General features: G+C 38.4%; 1 protein-coding gene across 1 annotated transcript in view; it reads left to right on the top strand.

Annotated features, from left to right (window-relative positions):
- The first annotated feature begins 3,221 nt into the window (after positions 1–3,221).
- LOC113226698 (probable ATP-dependent RNA helicase spindle-E) overlaps positions 3,222–23,847 on the top strand; it is a 62,937-nt gene continuing 42,311 nt past the window's right edge. The window contains exons 1-6 of the mRNA XM_026459420.1: positions 3,222–3,479; positions 9,362–9,556; positions 14,287–14,508; positions 15,528–15,603; positions 17,974–18,263; positions 20,204–20,418. Of these exons, the coding sequence (XP_026315205.1) occupies positions 3,267–3,479; positions 9,362–9,556; positions 14,287–14,508; positions 15,528–15,603; positions 17,974–18,263; positions 20,204–20,418 (1,211 nt within the window). The 5' untranslated portion in view covers positions 3,222–3,266. The remainder of the gene's footprint in view (positions 3,480–9,361; positions 9,557–14,286; positions 14,509–15,527; positions 15,604–17,973; positions 18,264–20,203; positions 20,419–23,847) is intronic.

The raw sequence follows: 23,847 nt of genomic DNA on the forward strand, positions 1-23,847 counted from the left end.
GTTAACGGTTTACAAAACAGTTGTCAATAGCAAGCGGGTTGAAAGAAGTGCCTACCAAATTCGTCAGTTGTTGTTATGTGAAACGATAACAAAAAAAAACTTTTTCATTGATAATTGAAATGAACAGACAAGCCATTTGGCTTTTTTCAATCAACTTAATATTGAATTTCGTCAGAAAAATCTTGTTTAAATTATCCCGTGTGCAGCGCGACATAACTGTCACTCCTCCCGCACTGCGCAGTTACCTCAGGAACCGACTTAATTAAGCGGTAGGCCTGTACTTGTTTTATAGTATAACTATGGTATTACTTCCTAGTTCAGGTAAATTTACCTTGCTCCTTATATTACAATATTTAGTAATGTTCTGCATACTACGAAACTATCGGTCGTACCAACACCAGATATCTTTTTAACTTGGTCCACACTCAAAAACTTAGGTCAATGCTCGTACTAAAGAAATTAAAAATTTAATTTTTCAAATTGTTACAAATTATTTTGTCTCTAGCTGAAATACAGTCGCACCTTTGCGTTACACTTTTTTTTGTTTCGTATACGTATTCGTAGAGCTGAATAAGTTGCTATTTTTGCTGTGGTGTATTTTATAGGTTGGTTTGAACAAATAATATCGTTATTATTATATACATCCGTCATAATATTATGAAATATTTACTTACTACTTTTCAAAACCACTAGTCTAGAAGGCCTGTACTTAGAACATATCAACTACTTTTAGTATTAGGACTCCGTTATTATTGAATTGTACGTCCAGTTTTCTCACACTATAAAAACTTTACATGTTACATATTAATCACGGCATTAAAAAAAATATTTTTTGTTAATGTGCGCAATCGTGACAATTGTTATTTATCTATTTCTCGAATATAGTTTGATCATAATTATGACAATACTCTGTAAATAAGGTATAATTATATGTGTTATATATAATTGTATAACATCGTTATGTATCTACTAATTATCATAAATAAATCTAAATTTAAAAAAATTCCGTGTCGAACGAAATGCACGAAACTTATTTTATTATGTTGTGTTTGCATTTGCCTAAATTGACTCCGCTAAACCGAGTGCGCCACGGTCAAATTAGGCCGATGTTGTTGCCAATTTTCTCAATTTTATAGGGTCACCACACCGCGCTCGGTGTGCTGCTATTATTAATTTTAGATGTGGCCTTATTTTATAAACAACATAGTTAAATTATCTCATAAATATTTCCGATTTTTATTAATTCCAATTACTATAATAATATGTCCTAACCTAACATGTACCTATTAACTTTGTATTGTGATCTTGTCATGTCCGTATAAAAAAAAAATCGAGCATAATGTTGTATGGAACATTAAGATTGTGTATGTAGTATAATTATTATCAGTAATCATATAATTATCATTGTTGAGTGTCTTCTATAAATGATCTGAATATTTTTGTTATGCCGAACATGGTAAGAAATATATGAAATTGTAAATTAATTGTGGTATTTTTTCTTATATAAACAAGTGCTTGGCCTGTTATCTCGCCTGAATCTCCCTGTATAACAGTTTAGTCGCAAGAATGCATATTCATTCAAGCCTTGAATATCCTTATAGCTTTCCATTCCTTTGTCACACCACACGCATTAGGTACTTTGTTACGAAAGCAAGACGATTCGTGCGAATATGTGGTATATACAACCAACACCGCACCGAGAAACGTTCCTTAGTCGGCGTGCTCCATCTCCATCCTATCCAGTGATGTTGTGGGTAATAGTGATATCACAGTGTAATATCACTTTTACGGAAATTTAATGTGATATCACATTACTTTTCGAGGTACTGTTTTCCGCACGTCTATATCCTACACATTGCTTGACGCTGCTTGATACGCAATAGTTCAATTTATTACCGCTCAACTGTCCTGTTTCATAGAGTAGCCCAAATGAAGAGTGGTTAGTATTTGTATAACGGCGCGACAGTGGAACATTTCTTATCCTGAATTGTTATTTATGTAATTTTGCTGTAAATAAGTTTTAAATAAAGTTTTATTAATGCCTAATATTATTTTTTATCAAAACTCAATAGTCAAGAACAATTCAGGATAAGAAATGTTCCAATTTTGCAAACATAGTTTTTTAGTAAAATTTACTCCGTTTGCACATTAATAGCAATAATTTCATATTTACATTAGATACAATGAGAAATGATATCATTTTGAAATCCTCATTAAACCTACATTATTTTAAGGTACTTGGCCACACAGGTTATCATACTTTTTTTTTATACAGAAGGCGCGTAAACTTCGTAAAAAATAAATTATTTCTCTGAAAAATGAAGTTAAACTTTTTTTTTTTAAATGTACATTACTTAGTCATACCATTTACATGGGATAGATTTTTTTTTGCATTTTTTTTTAGAACAGTCTTAAGCTGTGCTATAAGCCATTTCAGTATGATACATTCATTACCGGACACCCTGTATGTGTGCATACCTAAGTCTGACTGTATGTGGCCGGCCTAAGGGTCGAAACACAAAACTCCAAATCGGCGCGATGCGAATTCGCAACGCAGAAAACTGCGACGCGAATTGCTGCGATGCGATTTTGTGTGGCAAGTTATTTTACTGCCACGGTTCGGGTAAAAATTCCTTCAACGATCGTTAGCCGTACTGAATGTATTTTATAAAAAAAGTTAGCGACATAGGTTGTAAAAAGAATATTGCACTGCTGTTATTGACAAGAAAGTGTAGGAAAAAAACAGAAAGAAGATTAACAACAGATGAAGAACACTGAATTATTCGTAAATTCTTGCAATGCGTCGTGCGAGCTCGTAAATTTCTGCGATGCGACGCCGCATCGCAATTCTGTGTTTTAACCCTTACGTTCAAGTATAGGAGAAAAAAAATCGTTGTTTATGATCTCTTCCGAGATAAAACTTTTCTTTTTCTTCATCCAACCAATCATCTTGGCTGTATGGTGTGAAACCTTTACTTTTTCGTTTACGGAAAGAATTGAAAAAACTACAACCAACCAATCGGAAATCAGAAACTTTTTGCGGTTATTGCTGTAATTTTCAGATTTCGTGTCAATTATGTTAGTTACTTCTTCAGCATCCAGTTTTTTTTTCAAGAATTAAAGCAAGTATTTTTACGTTGTTCCTATTTTACAGTCAACTTTTCTGCTGGGCTTCAAAACTTAAAAATTTTTGTTTACATTTTATATAAACAGCTTGCTTGTTGTGAATCGTCGACCTTATCAAAAGAATTTGCTGGCCGGGCAAAATGGATGAATTGAAGAGTTTTTTCAACAACCCGTGCCCGTCGAGCTCGCAGATAAAAAAGATCCGCGGGCCGTTGACTGGTGGGCTGCGGATCACAAAGGAAGACACGACAGCGCAGCTGAATAGACGAGAAGAGCATCGGCGCGCTGTGGTACCTTCCGGTACAGACTATGCTCGTGAAATCAAACAGAGAGAAACAGATATGTACAAAAGGGTTTGTAATCACTTTTTAAAAGATTTCTTTACAAAACACATGGTATGTAGGCGCTAAAACTGAAACCAGTCCGCTCTGTCTGCGTTTACTATTCCACACCAAACTGGGCTTTATCCATCAAGGAGCTCTTGTATCTATTTTTATTATTTTTATTAGGGTGGCATTCTTTCGGGGTCTATGCTGCCTCTCATCACTGCGACCATCATCTGAGCATCACTAATTAATTACAGTTCGGAGCCAGAGTCAATAGCATTAAAGAAGTCAAGGACTTTCCTGACTGAAAGTTTTTGTATCCTCTGGTAGTGGCATGTGCCTTTCTGAATGGAACTTTGTAAGCCCATCAGTGGGCAGCATTGGGTTAGGAGATGCACTGGAGTTTCTTCCGCCTCGTGGCAGAATCTACAATCCCTATTCTCTTTCTGCCTGATATGTGACAGTGCTTTTTCAAGCCACTATCTAATTTTTAGTAAGTTGTCTGGTTTGTATTGTACTCGGTAAGAATCAGAACATCATACTGTAAAATCTATATTTAGACTTACAATTGTAATATTGAATAAATTGACATACATGTACAATTTTGTTTTTAAATCTCTTCAAGACCATGTTTGCACTCATAGTTATTATAATTGAAGAGCATCAGAACGAAAGTTATATTTTTACTTGTACTTCTTTTTCAATGAGGCTTATTCTTCAATGGCATACACTATATTATTGTGACTCAGAATTTTGCCACACTGATCACGCCACAAATAGGTGCCATGCTGAACTGTGCATGGCATATGTTTGCCATCATGATGAAAGGGTTTGCCTATCGGTGTAAGATACTCACCGATTGTTGCCCTAGGTGAGCCAGCCGAACTAGGAATACGATTCATACATTATACATTGCACGTTTTGTGCACCCACCATATGGCCGTTTTTGTACATTTTCAAATGCTTGGGTCTGAATACAATGTGACAAATTCATTTTATGAGACTGGACGAAATTTATCAGGTTTTTTTGTGAAGCTTCTGAGTTTACTTATTATATTCCACTGTTTCTAATTCATCACTTATAATTTTATTCTACATTGTAACTGCTTCACAATAATCTTAAAAATAATAAAAACAAGTCGATAATGTTGCACTCATTTTTTTCCATTATCTTGCACAGATGTAAAAGTTATTGAAACATGTATTTTCCTGTTTCAATCTTTTATGCAGCCAAAAATTTCAAGTGTAAGTAACCTCATTTACCCATCCTTTGGGACTTTAGCAACATGTTACATTAGTTAGATGGGTTTTATGTACTTAGCTCTTGTGCATGCAATACACAGTATCAGCACTTGTAATGAAAACAAGCAATCCAATTTTTTTATGAGTGACAGCAAAACCAAGGAGTTAGTGAGATGTTGCCATCTAGTCTATTCACTCTATTCAATGGTATTTAACTGTTGCAGTATGTAACACCTACATTTATAATAAAATCCTACTCGTGCCACCCAAGCTCCTCCAGGAATCTCAGCAGCCTCTTCGGTTTGGTGAAGACTTCGGGGAGCGACCCGGCACTCCAAGGTACTTTGCCCTGTAGTTGGCCACGCCGGCGCACTCTAGTAGAATGTGCGCGGCCGTTTCCTCCCCCTCCATGCACGCTCTGCATAGAGGGCTGTCTGTGATACCTAAATTGAAAAGGTGTTTATTGTCTGGACCATGACCCGTTAGAGCGGCAGATAGAGCGCGCAGCTCTTGTCTTTTAAGTTAAATAATTTACGAGATAGACTGGCGTTGAGTGTTGGGAGTGCTTCCCTAGCCTGTCTACAAACCGTAAGGGTTGTCCATATGTTATTGTGAGAAGATTTTGTACCTTTGTGTATAGTTGTTCTTGACCATTGGTAGGGGAGGGACACTATGGGTTCTGGCCCTACAGCATCCGTCTCCGACCCTTTTCTAGCTAGTTCGTCTGCTGCGTCATTGCCACGTGAGTCGCTGTGTCCTTTGTTCCACCGTAGAGTTACGTGGTTGTCTATACATACCTCCATGAGTGCTTGATGGCATTCATATGTAAGCCCTGAGTTAATGTCATAGCTGCTCAGCGCTTGAAGTACTGACATGCTGTCGGAGAGTATTTGAATGGAGTGATTCTTTACTCACTATCATTGCTTCTGCTGCCAACTTGATACCCATACATTCAGCCTGGAATACTGTGTTGTGGTCACCAAGCGGTGTTGATCTCCTGATATTAAGGTCTTCTGAGAATAGCCCAGTAGCTGTTCTTGAGTTTGTTTTTGATCCGTCAGTGAACACGTGGACCTCTCTGAGGTTTAGTCCTTCATTGGGATCTTCAAACAATTGTATCCTTTATTTTTTGTCAAAAATGTATTGTTTTGGGATACTACCCACCGTCGCCTCCAATAGCAGTTCCTCTTTGATAATCTTATAGAGGATACCCGCATGCAGGGTCCTTATGTGCTTCCAAAGGTCGGCTCTCTTTAGTCGCACTGCTGTTGACGCCGCTTCCTGTCTGATGAACAGTAGGAGGGGTCGCAGGTCCAGCATCGCTTCGAGCGCCGCAGTTGGAGTTGTCCTCATGCAGCCGGTCGTTCCCATGCATGCTAACCTTTGGAATCTGTCCAGCTGTCGGTTGCAGTCGTTAGCTTGATTCGTGGCCACCAAGCTATCGCGCCGTAACTAATCATAGGTCTTATCACCGTTGTGTAGAGTCTAGAGAGTAATGTTATCTTGGGTGAAAGTCCCCATTGTTTACCTACCATTCTATGGAAGCCAAAAGGTGATAGTAGCTTTTTAAGTTTGTTGTCCAGATGTTTGTTCCAGTTCAACTTGTTGTCCAGTATTACTCCTAGGTACTTGACTTCGGTTGATAATTGTATTTCTGTACTGAAGAGTTTGGGTAGTAGGTAGTTACCCAGTAATCTTTTGTTTGTAAACATTACTAGTTCTGTTTTTGTTGGGTTAACCGATAGTTCATATGCTCTGTACCATCTTTCCACAATCCGGAGTGCAGCTTGTGTAATGTCACAGAGTGTACTGGCATAATTGCCTGTTACCAATATGGCTATGTTATCAGCATAGCCTATTGTATAGAAATGTTCTTTGTTTAGATTGATGATGAGATCATTTACGACCATGTTCCACAGCAGAGGCGACAGTACTCCTCCTTGAGGGCACCCCTTCGCTACTACGGCCCATGGGGTCTCTTTTGCTGTTGTTCTTATTGTTCTTATTTGATGTTGTTGCTAATCCAGCTGATCAGAGATTCATCCACTTCGTGTCTTCTTAGTGCTGATGGTATGCTGGAGAAGTTGGTTTTATCGAAGGCTCCTTCAATATCTATAAAGGTGTGAAAGGGTTGTAACCCTAACTAGCCGTGAACAGGTTCACGGCAATGAAATGGGAAACTTCCACAAAATTTATTAAAGAAGTAAAGTTTAAAGAAAGGCTGTAACAATATAAGGTAAATGTAAAAAAACAGGTATAACAGTATAAAACACTCCCTACACTTTATTATTAAGGCACTTACCCCTAAATGGACCGAGAAACTGAATTACAGATATAGATACATGAAGGGTGTAGACTTATAAATTATTACACATGATTAGCTTATTAACAGCTCTGACTGTTGTGGCGGTCGAGCTGGGAGTGACCGTGGTACGAAAACAAAATGAGAAAGTGAAGGAAGATGGAACAATTCAAATTTAAAATTTAAATACAAGTAAAAAAATTATAAGATACAAGAGGAGAGAGGCGATACAAAAAGGTGAGATGACGGCGTAAGGAGGTCACACCGTCACAGGTGCCTAGACAGATTGCCTTGCTTTGAAGGGCCTCTTCTATCTTGCCGACAACGGCATGTAGGGCCGATTCGGTGGACTTGCCTTGGCAGTATGCATGTTGGTTTCCGTGTAATCTCACAATGTTCTTTAGGGCTCCGTCGTTCAGTTCTCTGTCACCTAACCTCTCTATCGTCTCCAAAAATAGCATTGTGAGGCTGATAGACCTGAAGGATTTTTCATCAGTGTAGTCGTTTATACCTGGTTTCGGTATAAATATAACTTATACTTCTCTCCAGCTATGGGGCACATAGCCGAATGCTAGACAGGCCCAAAAGATGTCGACCAGGTGCTGGGCCAGTGTGTCCCCGCCCCATTATAGGAGTGCGGGGAAAACTCCATCTTGGCCCGGAGCGTTGTAAGGTTCCAAGGTGTTCACTGCCCATTTTGTTTTTTCGTATCTTACTACTTGTTCAGCGTATTGCCAGTTAGGGGTCGATGTATTGTAGTTCATTTCTTCGCGCCTGTCATTTTGGACGAACCTGCATCCTGGGAAGTGTGCTTCCAGTAGGGTTCTTTCCGTTTCTTCAGGGGAAGTTGTGAATGTGTCATTTGAGTTCGTTAGGATTTTTTTACTCTGTTCGCTTGTGCACAAGACGTGATGTTCCCGCAGTAGCCTCGCCTTGACGCGTGGCTCCTGAATCGTATGCGTTTCTTTAGTTTTGAATTGGCCGTCTTGTAGTTTTCCCAGTCCTCATCCGCGCATGTGTTAATTGCCTTATTGAAGTGTCTCCTTACCCTTCGCAGCCTTTCAAGCTCAGGCCCCCACCATTGATGGCCTTGTCGCGGGACTGGGTCACTAAATGGGCATGCGGAGTTATAACTTCTCAATATGTTTGATGTTAGTTCTTTAACCTGTGTTTCTATCTGTGCTGTGTCCAGCAGTCTTCCCGGTGCTACCGGTTCTGGTGTAGTTTTCAGTGTAAATTTTCCGATCGGTTTTTCTAGGGTTCCGTTTCGGTTGTTGTACTTTGATAACTGTTTCTAAATTGAATCTTATCCATCTGTGGTCTGAGAAAGATGCTTGTTCGGACACGTGCCAGTTATGGACAAGATTCGCTGCTCCGTCTGACGCTAGAGTTAGGTATATGATAGTTCTACATCTTTTGTTTACAAAAGTTGGTGTTGTACCTTTATTGAGGATTTGAAGGTTAGTTGTAAATAAGTATTCTTGTAAGTTCTTACTGTCATTTGCGAGTTCCATGCCCCACAGCGGATGGTGGAATTAGAATCAGTGGCCACGACAATGTGCTGGCCGTTCTGCTCGCTGTGGTTGATTAGCTGTACCATTTCCCTTGGTGGTGGCACATCAATCTCCGCCATATAGACAGCGGCGAGCTCCACTTCAGGCAGGCTCGTGGCCGCGTCAGCTAAAAGCTTTACGGCGCATAGGTCTCTGGAACAGAATTGTGTTAGTGGCTGTATGTGTAAATTGTTTGAGTAATATATACATGTCCGTGGTTTATCTGAGATTGTAGTGGATAATAGCTTACCTCTCAGGTGTGAGAGCCCGAAGTTCCGAACCTGCACCGTTGCGGTCTGACTGTGGTGGAGATTGCACTGGATGACGGTACAATTATTGGGCGACGGGGACACCGCCATCAGCCGATAGCAATTCGTCGTCTTCATCCTCGTTCAGGCAGATGTTTCCCAACGTCGACACACACTCGTCTTCATTATTGGACGCCACCGTATGGCTGGCGACGTCGGGACGGGGATCAGGGAGGGCCCTTTTCCTTCCCTGCTGAAGCCAGTGGAGGTAGAGGGTACCGGGGAGGCATCCGTTTTATTAGTCGATGTGCTCGCCTTCTCAGGCGGCACATCCTTGTACAATCCTCTCTTTGACCTGAATCGGAGGTAGATCGTGCCTAACTGAAAAGTCATGTCATGGAACATGTTCCACGATAACCGTGTACCAGGTGTTCAGGTAAGCTTACCACCACAAAGGTTTTACTTTCATATTTACGAAAGTAACCAAAGTTTATTCATACATTTTGTTTCAATGGGTTTTTATCTAGAGAACAAAGTTGTATATAACAAAATTGTTTTTTACAGAATGAAGCAGAAAAAGACAAATGGGAGAGTATATCTGGAGGTTTGGAGTCAATGGAACAGCTATCTTTATGGGGCATGTCGATGCCCAACATTGGTGAACTAACTGAAGAGGCCATGACGACTGTTTATAATAAGTATACCTTTAAAAAACGAGAGGACACTATTAAGCTGGCTATTGAAGAATATAAACAGGAGGTAATGGCAGGTTATGGTAATGTGCAAAATGGAAGACATATTTTATGCTAACTTCTAAAGAGCGTGCAACGTTTGCTGTTATAGCATACTTTATTACAAATGATTTATTCTAAATATTTTTTTATAATTTTCGTTTTTCAATAATTTGTTGTGCCTTAATTGAATGGTATATTCTTAATCTAACAGTCTTTTTAAATAATACAATGGAAATCACTCATTTTGAATACATTTTAGTATGTCACTACCAATACTGATAGTGTTTAATTCTGTAAATTGACCTCGTTTTATCATCAACAAGTTTTAAAGGGAGATCTTCTCGCCCTACTGCTTTTAGCCACTCCTTTAGTCTGAAACATTTAAAATAACATGAAATATCTTATTTTAATTAATAAACTTTGAATTATGTATATTATATACATAAACCTACTTATTCATAATTTTGTTTATTGATTTAAATACGAAGGTTCAGGTTTTTCAATTCATACAACTGGTAGCAAAGCAATACATTGATGGATTTTGTTCCGTTGCTCTGGAGACGATAGTCGAACAAAACTTTATAGCTTGGCAAGCTGTTGACTGTACTTACGTATTTCAAATCGAAAATTACTTAATTGCAAAAGAAAGTAGTTCTTAAATTGTCGTTATTTTTGCTTGTTTACACATTGTTTATGTGACGAAGGTACCTATTCTGAGCAGCTTGTTAAAAATCCAATCTACCATGTAGGGTCAATAATAAAACGTTTTTTGTTGTTGTGTTGAACCGAGTTGATTTTTCTTTCGATGTTAAGGTATTTACCACATTAGAAATAAAAATTTGTAATGAAGTTCCTGCTTACCTAGTTGAGTCCTTAGGATATCTAAAATATGAATATTTTTTTTTCATTCTGTTATTGTTTTTACAGACAGTACTGGAAACCATATTTGCACTTTTTTGTAAACACTTATTACAAATATTATGTTTGTAAAATAAGTAAATCAATTTTGATGTGCACATTTTGTATTACTCAGTAAAATAATAGAATAACTTAAATCGTTACTTGGTAATGTATACATAATGTCAAAAAACATTAATTTATATAGTCCAAAACGAATACGACGCGCTACGTGTACATAGGGCGCATTGTAAGTTTCCGGAACTGGCCACTTACATAAACAATATTTAAAAAGTAATTACAACATTTGAAAATGGAACTCTTTGACTGTAGGATAATATTTGTTTCATCTGACTCACTTGTTTTTACATTCTGGCGTAATTTTAGAAATTGGTTATCTACATCACCATGGATTTAACTCGTGAAAATTTTTGTAGTATAATTTTCTACGACTTAAAGTGTAATGTAACAGCTCAGCGGAGCTTCCCTCGGCTTAAAACTGCTTTTAGCGATGAAGCATCATGCAAGACGACTATTTATAGCTGGTTTGCAGAATTCAAACGCGATCGTGTGAGTCTCAGTGACGAATTTTCTGATGGTCGCCGTCTACTGCTGTGAATAACAAAAACATCGATGCTATGCGCCGTATGATCAAAACAGACAGGCATGTGACATACCCTGAGATTCGGGCATCTTTAGGCATAGGCATGAGTCAAATACAATCAATACTACACAAATATTTGGGTGTGAAAAAGCTGTGCTCTCGGTGGATCCCACACAATTTGACTGAAGCTCAAAAACTAATCGCGTCACTTGGTGCAATGCCATGCTTACCAGATTCAACGAAGGGGCATCAAATTTGGTGTGGGACATAGTAACAGGTGACGAAACATGGATTTATAGTTACGATCCCAAAACAAAGCAGCAATCGAACGTATGGGTCTTTCGAGATGAGCCGAAACTAACCAAAGTGGCGCGCGTGCAAAGTGCCTCTAAGCGGATGGTTGCTTTTTTTTTTCATATACAGGCTGTATATTTGAAAGTGAGACATACCCATAGAGGGGGTTATATTTGATTCTGAACCTAAAAAAATAATAAACTAATAAAATTAAATATCAAGTTCTTAGGTTTTCGCGATTGTTACACATAGGAAATGAAACTATTTTTCCGGATTTAAATTGCGTATATTTGTTTTTTCAAACAAACAATTAATATATAATTTAATAAAATTAAACTTTACAAAAAAAAAAAATTTTTTTTTTTTTTTTTATCGACTACTACTTGTGAACAACATTACTTATCGAAATCTATGCACATCACTATTTTGGCTGCGACAGACGCAGCGGCGAGAACAAAGCACAGGTCGGCACTGTTTGCAGAGACAGAGCACGCTCGATCTTGGCCTAGCGAAGACACGTAAATTATTTGTACTTCCGCTCGCCCGAACACTGCGCCGGCGGCGAACGCGCCTAGCGCCTGCAAAATGGATATATATTCTAATGTCGAATTGAATGATGTGCGACTTTGCGCAATAAGTGGTGATAGTATGAGGCGAGCTATTGAAATGTTCCCAAATTGGAGTTTACTCGGAGGAGGTGAACGGTGTCGAAGTTGTTGCATAAGAGGATTATCTGAGCATTTTATGTTGAGACAAAATGTGTTTGTGTTGATCAATTTAAAACAAAATTTACTACGACGTGCTAGACTATGCATTGTGAAAAACGGTGGACATTTTGAACACTTGCTCTGTACCTCGTAAGTATAAATATACTGTAAATAAATTTCACATTTTTAACTTAGCCAAAAACCTCAATTCTTATTAACTGATAACTTAATTATCTTTTTTAGTACGTAAAACATTTCTATGTTAGTTCATAAGTAATAAATAATTAACATAAGCTACAACGTAATCATTTCGATAACAACTTTTTGATCATAACATAAATGAGTCGGTGAGAGAGAGATGTGAAATCATTGTTATTGGTGCTGTCTCACTCGGCGCTCGCTTGGTAGTATTCCTAATGCACTCGAAATCAAGCGTAAAGAGAATCGGTTTATTCCTATGTACACTCCAAAACAAATTTGTTAATTTATTTTGTGTTCTATCCCATATCCTAATTTTATTTTAGTCTTTGTTAAGTTGTAACATGATTTACTATGACATGCATGAATATGCCTCACTTTCAAATATACAGCCTGTATAATAGACACACGCTTGGCCACAATCTCACCTGATGCTATACGACGTTGTGACCGACGATGGGACGCGGTAGAACATTCCATTCCTTTGCGTACGCAATAGAAAGGAGGAAGCAAAGCGCTTAGTGCGAATAGGTGGAATATCAACGACATAAGAATGGAGTGCTCCGGACCTTCTAGTCGACCTAAGGAGGAACGGTGAAGGTGGAACTAAATTGAAAAGTTCCTTCGCACACTCCCCGAAATGCATCCGATAGAAAACCGACAAGCAGGCTACTTTTCTGCAATGGTCGAGATTTTGTAGCTTCGACTCCACAAGAGAATTGTTGTTAATAAGTCTCTTTGCTTTTCACTCCACCGAGTCCAAGGCAGCTAACTGGTAATGGGCAGAGCAGCCCCAAAGGTGGCAGCAGTACTCCATATACGATCGAACTTGTGCTTTATACAGATTTAAAAGCTGTTCAGGTGTGAAGTACCGCCTGACCTTGTAAATATCCTAGTTTTCTGGCAGCTGTTTTTGCCAAGCACTCGATGTATCGCCCAAAGTTGAGGTTAGACCAAGTAGCTCAAGGTCTGCCTGCCTTATCGACACAGATACATCTCGGAAAGTCGGAGTAAGGTATAGGGGACTCCGTTTTGATGTGAAAAGACACGCTTTCTTTTTCTTTTTTTCTATTTTAAATAAAACTGAACATGAGGCTACCGTTGCTTTGGAAAATCGTACCGTGAATAGTGATTGGTATACGACTATTTGCCATGTTTGCCGGAAGTTAATTGACAAACTCCGTAAAAATAACCGTAAACACCGTATCATCTTGCATCACGATAATGCCAGTTCTCACACGGCCAGACAGACAAATAAATTTTTGTAGGTGAACAACGTTGAACTTATGAGCCATTCGGCGTACAGTCCCGACCTGGTACTTTGTGACTTTTATTTATTTCCAAAAATTACGAACCAGTTACACGATCAACGATTTTCATCACATGAAGAGGCTGTCGAAGAGCATGAAAAATATGTTTCAGAGATAGTCGTGGAGGAGTGGCATAAATGTTTTCCAAATTGGTTCATTCGTAAGAAAAAGTGCATTAACGCTAACGGAGAATATTTTGAGAAACAAAAAATTCATTTCTGACCATTTATAGTATTTTTTATTATTATTTCAGGAAACTTATAGTGCGCCACACGTACACGCCAGCCCTGAGCTGTGGCAACGTCAGAGCCGGTTTAAACAGGTTTCTCGCCGTACGCGACAAAACCGCCGCCGGTTGCTTACACACGCGCTTCAAGCTTGTAGTAGTACCTGTCGTATGAAGCTTTGTCTCTGTTCCTTTCCTTTACTCATGTGGTATAAGCACAGTTTTAGAAACCATACAGACGATGAATGTACTTATACAGAGCATGGCATATGCCCAACAGTGGTCAACATCATACTGATGAAGATGAAAACTAACACTTCGTAAAATGTATGGCACGACTGATATTTTTCCTGATACTCTTGTATCAGGAATTGTCTTCACGATAATTCTCCTCAAAGTTTTGTATGTTTAAAGTACCCATGAAGTAGATTCAGTAAATTTTATTGGACAGGGATATAGAAGTCTATCTTGTTTACTGAAATATATAGCATACTTTGCTTATATACACCATTTTTACAGATTCTAGATGGAATTGGTGGATTCTCGGTAGTCATAATAGAAGGTCCCACTGGCTGTGGTAAGACTACCCAAGTGCCGCAGTGGATACTGGACGATAGCTACCAGAAGCGGAAACCATGCAAGATTATTGTGACACAACCTAGGAGAATTGCTGCTATTTCAATAGCTAAACGAGTAGCGCAGGAGCGGGGTTGGGATGTAGGAGGTTTAGTAGGATATCAGGTACATTTAATAAATATATGTGTATTTTATTATTTTGTATCCATCTGTGATCAGTCCTCGAGCTATAAATATAAACAGATCCGTGCTGTATTTTTAATGTAAGACTGATGGTATTCTTCCTCAGTCATCATTATTTAGCTGATTGTAATCTTCTGATTTAGGTATCTTTCTAGAGTAATTTTGACCTTTCCAAACTGTTCAAGGTTGCATCTAGTTTTAGTTACAAGTCACAAGTTTTTAGCACCTGTTTAGGCATAGTATAAAGGGATTGCAGCGAAACAAACGAAATGTATTTTATTAGGGCGGATTCATTCAGGGCTATGCGGTTCCGTATCACTGCGACCGGCTGTATCACCACTAATTACACTTCAGAGCCAAGACTAACAGTATTAAAGAACTGAAGGACCTTCCTGGCTCCGACAGTTTTTGTGTCCTCTGGTTGTCAAAGTCAAAGTCAAAGATTATTTATTCCATAGGTAAAATAAATTTACACTTGAAATTAAATTTAAATGTGACGTACATTTAAGGTACTGCTCGTTCACTACGCTGACCTCCCTGAGAAGAACGAGCAAAAAACTCTAGTGGTTGCTTTTTTCAAATAAACATAAATGCTATGGAATACACTTTGAATCAAATTTGTGTGGATTCTGGAGCCATGTCGCCTTTCCATACATCTTTATCTAACACGTAGTCTTCAATTTTGTAATATGATTTTTCGATCAAAATATTTTTAATGTAGTTTTTAAACTTAGGAAATGATAAACTTAATATTTATATGATCCGGAATCTTGTTGTAAAAATGTATACAGTTCCCAAAAAAAAAGTTGTTTACCTTGGTTAAACGAAATCGTGGTACCATGAGTTTGGACTTAGCTCTAAGGTTAATATAATGGATATCTTCTTTCTTATTGAAATTATGTATATTTTTACGGGCACATAAAATGTGGCCTGTGCCTTCCATTCTGGGAAGATCTTCGTACATTCGAAAGAAACGTAATGTCTTGTGAATCTGTGTACAGGTTGGGCTGGAAAACAGAACCACAACAGACACGCGAATCCATTATGTCACGACAGGACTGCTGCTACAAAAGTTGGGTGAGTGAAATGTCAACTTATGTAATACTTAATTTAGTTTATAGTACAATTTGTATGGAATTTAAGTAAAATAAAATGCGTTTGTTATAATTATTAATACAAATATCGAATACTCAGAAAAAATTCGTTCGATCCGGCCGGCTTCGAACCGACGTCTTCTAGCATACCGTGTTAGACGCTATACCAACTAAGCCACGGAACGAACCAACGGACCTCACGAATTTTTCTGTTGTCGTGTCTTTGTATTTTGGTTTTCAACGACTTTATAGTCGTAGCGCCATCTATGAGAAATCTATGAAAGTTTTATCACCCAGTTAGATACCTTTACCAGTTAGATGCCTTTTTTTTTTTTTTTTTGACGGGGGGGAAATCTTTATGGATACCCCTGAGCCCAGGGAGACTCAGGGGTTATGTGGGGACTCTTCCTCCACACTGGAAGGCCTACCCCACTAAAACCCTCCCGGGTTTCCCTCTCGCCGGTTGAGTCGGCGCCGTGGGATCAGTGAACATTCACCACGACGCCGCCCGGCACCAGTTAGATGCCCTGGCGAGAGACGCGCTATTCACTGTATTTTAAATTTTTATTGAATTGATATTCAATTATTTTTGTGAAATTACTCTGAGTTTATATTATACAGGCTGTATATTTGAAAGTGAGACATCATACATGCCATAGTAAATCATATTACAACTTAACATAGACTAAAATAAAATTAGGATATGGGATAGAACAAAAAATAAATTAACAAATGTTTTGAAGTGTACAAGGAATAAACCGAGTCCCTCTACGCTTGATTTCATTTGTGCAATGGGAACGCTACCAAGCGAGTGCCGAGTGAGATAGCAACAATAACAATGATTTCACATTTACGTTTTAGCTTATGTTAATTATTTTTTACTTGAACTATCATCGAAATGTTTTACGTACTAAAAAAGATAAGTTTATGATTTAGTAACTAGTTATCGTTTAATAAAAATTGAGGTTTTTGGCGTAGTTAAAAATGTGAAATCAAATTATTTACAATGATTGATTTTTTAGTTATTTACAGTTTATTTACACTTACGTGTTACGGAGCAAGTGTTCAAAATGTCCACTGTTGTCCACAATGCATAGTCTAGCACGGCATAGTATACTTTGTTTTAAATTGTACAACGCGATAATGATAATATTGAGATAATCCTCTCACGCAACACTGTTCACCTCCTCCGCGTAAACTCCGATTTGGGAATATTTCAATAGTTTGCCTCACACTATCACCACTTATTGCGTAAAGTCGCACCATCTCAGTCAATTCGACGTTAGAATAAATATCTATTCTGCGGCGATCGGGCGAGCGGAAGTACAAATAATTTACGTGTCTTCGTTAGATCAAGGTCGCGCGTGCACTGAGCAATTTCGCGTATGCGCCCGCGTCCCCACCCCCGACCTGGGCTTTGTTTTTCGCCGCTGCGTCGGAGCAATAATAGTGATGTGCATAGATTTCGAGAACTAATGTTGCTATCAAGTAGTCGTAGTAGTTGATTAAAAAAAATTTAAAAAATATTTTTTGTAAAGTTCATTAGTTTATTATTTCTTTGGGTTCAGAATCAGGAATATAACGCACTCTATAAGTATGTCCCACTTTCAAATATACAGCCTGTATGTTATATAGTAGATATTTCTGAGTGTTCGATCTTTGTATTAATAATTATAACAAACTAGTGGAGTAATGTCACAAAAAAATAATTGTATATCAATTCAATAAAAATTTAAAATAAATGAGGTTAAGTTTGATTCAACACGCACAAATCATAAAATTAAATATTTTATTGAAAAAGTATACATATTTAGAATAAATTATTGCTTGTTACTAGTTTTTTTACACTGTACATACGTTATTGTCATTTAAATTTTGAAGCCTGATTATTTTTAATTATTTTGACATGCATCCCTCTTTTCATTATGATATTGTACTTTTATTTTAACCGAATTAGAAAAAGGGGAGGTTCTCAGTTCGACTGTAATTTTTTTAATTTTAAATTTGAAGAAAATATTCCACTTCTAAGGACGGCAAACTAATGGATGAATCCGGTTTCGCGCACTTTCCGGTAACCGATTTCAATAAAACTTGGCAAATAGATATAATTCCACGAATTTTTGAGGTCGGTTTTTCTAGTACTCTGTACTGAGATTATTATTTTTAATTATATAAATCAATTAATTATATAACAAGATTATTAAAGTTATATAAAATTAAGAATGAATACGAAAGGTATAATTAATCTTTGTAGGTCAACACTAGAGCAACTCTCAGTTATAGAGTAACCTTAAATATGTAACCTGTATTTATTGTATATGCATACAAATCTATATCTTTTTATCTCTCTTAGTGGCCGCAAAAACCATGAACGAATATACCCACGTAATTCTTGACGAGGTACACGAAAGAGGTCAGGAAATGGATTTCCTTCTTCTACTTGTAAAGAGGCTTCTATACACCGTGTCGCCAAAGGTTAAAGTAATTCTCATGTCTGCGACATTCAAATGGAGAACTTTTGCTGACTATTTCTTGATTCCAACGATAGACGGACAGATGGCTTCGGCTATAAATATTGTGAAGAAAGATCCAACGTTCACTGTGAAAACGTTCTACTTGAATAACTTAACAAAGTTCGGATCAGTAAGTATATAATTTAGTGAATAACCACGAGTCTTAAAGTCTTTATGTATACGTGTTATTGTTTGGCTACATTTACGTCATTTAAATACGTTTAAATAGTTGACAGCGGGTATATTTTTTTATAATACTAAGTAAAGGGACGTACAAGCCGTGCGCCTGGTGGTAAGAGCGACATGCCTATCCGACAGTTGCAGTGCCATTCAGAGATTTGAATCGTAAAGATCTTATGGGCACTGCCACTGCACCCGTCATTCTGTGACATAAGTTGACAAGTCCCATGTGTCTGTAATTTCACCAGCACCCTTAACCCTTCTAAACCGGAACGTAGAAACGGGTAAGGCGGCAGTACTTCCTTGGACGAACTCTTTCACAAGGAGCTCTGCTGCTACACCTTTTTTTAACGCACACATTCATAGCCCCGCACTAGTGAAACCCTGTATCGCGGGTGCCACGGTCACACACATAGACAACAACATATGACACCCAAACACACGAGAGAAATAAATGTAGGCGATACACATATTTCTCCCGATCCGGGACCTCTGAATGGCAGTCCAGCATGGTAACCGTTCAGCCACAGAGGCTGTTGCACTTGGGTGGGAAGCTGCAAAGTTGTACCTTAGTATTATATTATAATAAGACGAGTATGGTAATTCCATACAAACTGCTATGTTTGTGTCATACTATGGTTGTACCATGTCTACCTTAATGCTTTCATCCCGGGAATCCCGGTCTTGAAAGTTCTGAGAGTTTCGACGATTTTTTGGCATTTTCGAGACTGTACTGACGTTCTCAGTGTTGGGAATATCGAGATTTTAAAAGCGTAGAGAGCAGGTGCGGGTCTGGCGCGCGTAGGATCGCAACCGCAGCGGGTCTAATTCCGTGTATTTATATGGACGACAACACACCGAGCGCGGGCGCGGAATTAAACCTGCCGCGGTCCCGACCCGACCCGCGCCCGACTCGCACCCACTCTCTGTGCGTTTCACGCTTTAAATTTTAGTCATTAATCAAAAAGTACATGTACGTGGCTACACTGTAGAGTGCAGCTAAGTATAATTTGTGGAGATTGAAGGACGTTAGTAACAAATCAGGTCATTTACGTCTGAAACTACTAAACGCCCTTTGTTTATTAAGTACCTACGACTATAAAATGAAAAAATAAAAAAAATTTATTAATAATTTTCCATTTTATAATTTGTGATAATAAAGAATTTAATTAATATATCTAGTTTTAAATGCCTAAATGCTTAGTCTATTATTATGGAAACCTACTTGTAAAACAGTCTCGAAAGTCTCGTTTTTACCGAGCACCGAGTCTCAATATTCTTTTCCTGGGATGCGGAAATGCAGCAAGATTAAAAGCCCTAGTCTACCTCGCTGAAGATGCCTAGCAGATGCAACGAGAGTCGTTTGACTCATATCATAGTCATAGTACATAGTTCATTGCTAACGCATGATCTTAAATATAATTCATTAAATAATAACAATAATAAGCTAAACAAACGCAAACAAGTAAAACATATAAATCAGTCAATTAAAAACAAGTTAAATTAATACTAATAAATTAGTCTATTATTATACAACACACATTATAATTTTGTTATAAAAATAGCCTCACACATCCATATTATCAAACGTGTAAAGTGATTACCTAACAAACCACGTTTTGAGAAAGAATATTAATTACTCCTCGATGGCGCACGGTCGCCGATTGTGGACCTGTGGATGCCATTACGTGCACTAGTGACTCACTAAAGATTATAAATAGCTGCGCAATGTCAGTCTAAGACCTCTCTAGGCATGAGACATATTTAAGAAATTGCAGTGAATCAAGAAAGAGCATTTTGGAAAAAGCTCTAAATTAGATGGCTCATAAAGCCATGGGAATGTGAAGGGTTTGCCTCTGTTACAGCTTTTACTAAGCTCTCTTTTTCCAGATCCTTTTACAATCAACCCCTAAAGGCGATCCAACGATTGCACCAGAAATGTTCCACCTCGTGATTAAACTCTTGAACGCCTTCGAACACATTGACAAACAAGAGGACCACTACGAGGACCGCTCACAGGCCGACCTGCCTTCGGTGCTCATCTTTTTGCCTGGCATTAACGAGATTGAGGATTTGTTTCTATGTCTGAGCGACCTTAAATTGAGGTAAGTACGAATATGAAAGAAGATAAAAGATTTTTGGCTCGTAATTCAAAAGAGTAACTCTTTAAGTTGAATATAATACAAACCTATCCCCTACTGGCTCATCTGGGTATCTCCATGAAGCAAAATATCTTATTATTGTCAATTATTCTTTCCTTAATGGAGGTTACTAGGCTTGGGCCAGTGTCAGTTTCGATGAATGCAATCAGTTAATATTGATCAAGAAAGCGAACGTTAAGGCAGCAGTAAGGTATTTAATTTTGGACGAACCTCTTCGACGACCTGCTATTGTGGAGAACATACCTAAGGTGAAAATAGAAATCATGGTCAAAGAACAAACTAAAGCATAATAATCTGGGCTCTGTGCTATCTCAAGAAGAGACGATGTGACAATTCAATTCGAGTTATAATAAAAGTGGCATTGTGGAAAATATTCAAAGGACGATGGCAAACTCCCGTATAAATTTTTGTTGACATAATTTGTATGTGTCTGTTTATGAAAAATATGTAAAAATATTACAGACAGAGCAAATTTTGTTTTGGATTTCGTATTCTAAGAAGTTAGGAATTAAAGATATTTCAACTTGAAGTTATGGAAGTGTATTATTATATCAAAATAAACTACAGAAGTCTTAAACAGAGTTAATAGAAGCTGAATGGTGCCGTGGGTTTGTGACGTGACGAAAGTTCAGAGGAAATTATTTTGTATACTGGTATGATCAAAAGGCATGAAGTTAAGCCATATCAAAAAAACTGAGTAAATTAATAGCTTACCACAGACTATTGCACTGGTACTCGGACACAAATTATTTTTTTGCGAAGCGTGCCATCTGGGGAGATGCTAACAGGGTCAGGTTTAATGCGGCTAAAACACAGACGTGTTTTTGCACATCAAAACGGAGTCCCCTACACCTAACTCCGGCTTTCCGAGATGTATCCGTGCCGATAAGGGACCATCTTGAGCTACTTGGTCTGGACTTATCATCCAACCTCAACTTTGGGCGATACATCGAGTGCTTGGCAAAAACAGCTGCCAGAAGACTAGGCATATTTTACAAGGTCAGGCGGTACTTCACACCTGAACAGCTTTTAAATCTGTATAAAGCACATTTCGATCGTGTATGGAGTACTGCTGCCACCTTTGAGACGGCTCTGCCCATTACCAGTTAGCTGCCTTGGACTTTGTGGAGCGAAAAGCAAAAAAACTTATTAACAATAAATCTCTTGTGGAGTCCAAGCTACAAAATCTCGACCATCGCAGAAAAGTAGCCTGCTTGTCGGTTTTCTATCGGATACATTTCGGGGAGTGTGCGCAGGAACTTTTCAATTTAGTTCCACCTTCACCGTTCCTTCTTCGGTCGACTAGAAGGTCCGGAGCACTCCATTCTTATGTCGTTGATATTCCACCTATTCGCATTAAGCGCTTCGCTTCCTCCCTTCTGATGCGTACGGCAAAGGAATGGAATGCTCTACTGGTATCTGTATTTCCCGAAGAGTACAATTTGGGGCTATTCAAGACTAGAGTGAATAGGCATTTTTTAGGCAAACGCGTCCCATCGTCTGTCACATCGTCGCTTAATATCAGGTGCGATTGTGGCGACGCTTGTGTCTATTATATATTAAAAAAAAAGGTTGTAGATATCAGTCCGATAACTGCCTCCGTGGCCGAACGGTTACCATGCCGGACTGCCACGCAGAGGTCCTAGGTTCGATTCCCGGGCCGGGAGAAATATTTGTATGGGCTACATTTATTTCTCTCGTGAGTTTGGGTGTAATTTGTGTTTGTCTATGTATGTACGGTGCAATATCGTACATTGTGTTTATGCGGCTTTTTACGTATTCATGCGACATTTAGTTATAATTTATATTTAGTTCACAATCAGCCATCGCGCAGTGTACTCATTTCACACCTATCAAATGTATCATTATTAGTTGTAAATCAAAACTAATAAACATTCTTAACAGTTATAATACTATCAGTTATAAGTGTATGGAACACCGTACAATGTATGTGTCCATGGCACCCGCGACACAGGGTTTCCCTAGTGCGGGGCTATGTTGAGTGTGTGCGTTATTATTATTATTATTATTATTATAATTAGTCATTAGAGTTTCTTTTGAATTTTTATTTGCAGACTTAGATAGGCCGCTATAATAATTTGAAAAACCTTATGAATTTATTTTTCAACTTGTAATTAAGACATTTAAAGATAGTAACGAATTCTTTTCATTATGATTTTGCCATTGTTCTTTGTTAAACTGTCGAAATAAATTTGTACAATTCTGATTGATAATAATGTTCAACTTGTCAGTTGACAAGAGCGTTTTTTTTTAATAGAAAAATAAGTGCACATTTGACCTCCATCTCACCTGATGGAAAGTGACGATGAGGTCGAGGATGTAGCATGCACACCTAAATAATGCCTATGCACTCTCGCCTGGAAAAGGTCCAAGTTATAGCGTTCAGGGAACAAGTTTGCAGGCAGGGAATTACACTCCCTAGCCGCTCGCCATACAAATGTGGAAGCGAAAAGCTTCGTGCGAATCCAGGGAATATCCACAACATAGGGGTGGAACCACCAGCTCACGTCCTGTCTTCCGATGATGAAAAGGGGAAGGAAGAATCAAATTATGCAATTCAATTGCACACTCTCCGTGATATATCCTGCAAAATACCGATAAGCTGGCAACTCTATGGTGGTGTTCAAGGCTCTGCAGCTTCGCTTCTACTAATTCCAAATCACCTATAAACCTCTTAACACGTTTGTCTTTGCAAATCCAAGATGGCCAGTTGGTATTTAAAAGAGCCATCCCATAAGTGGCAGCAGTACACCACACACGACCAGACTTGTGCTTTGTACAGCTGAAGCAACTGTACCGGTGTGAACTAACGCCTCACCTTGGAAAGGATGCCAAGCTTCCTGGCTGCATTTTTGGCCATGGATTCGATTTATCTGCCGAAGTTCAAATTGGACGACAGGTCCATTCTAAGTAGGTGAAGACGGTCGGCTATGTTTGGATATATCAGGTGAAAGGGACTCCATTTAATGGAGAAAAGACACGCCTGCGTTTTGGTAGCATTAAATTTGACAAGATTGGCATCGCCCCAATCGGAGACTGCTTTAAGTCAATAAATTTAGAAAAGAGGTTAATAAATTTCTTTTTTTATAATATCAAGTGACGGGACGAACAAATCGTGCGCCTGATGGTAAACTACACGCCTGTCCATAATAGTTGCAGTGCCACTCAGAGTTTTAAATCGCAAAGATCTAGGGGCACTGCCACTGCGCTCGTCACTTTGAGTCATAAGTTGACAAGTCTCATTTGCCTGTAATTTCACCAGCACCCTTACCCCTTCATAATCGGAACGCGGTAATGCTAACATTACCGCTTGGCGGCACAAATATGTAAGGTGGCAGTACTTCCCTGGAC

Source organism: Hyposmocoma kahamanoa, unplaced genomic scaffold (genome assembly GCF_003589595.1).
Source record: "Hyposmocoma kahamanoa isolate Upper Pololo Valley unplaced genomic scaffold, ASM358959v1 192, whole genome shotgun sequence".
In the NCBI taxonomy this organism is placed as follows: Eukaryota; Metazoa; Arthropoda; class Insecta; order Lepidoptera; family Cosmopterigidae; genus Hyposmocoma; species Hyposmocoma kahamanoa.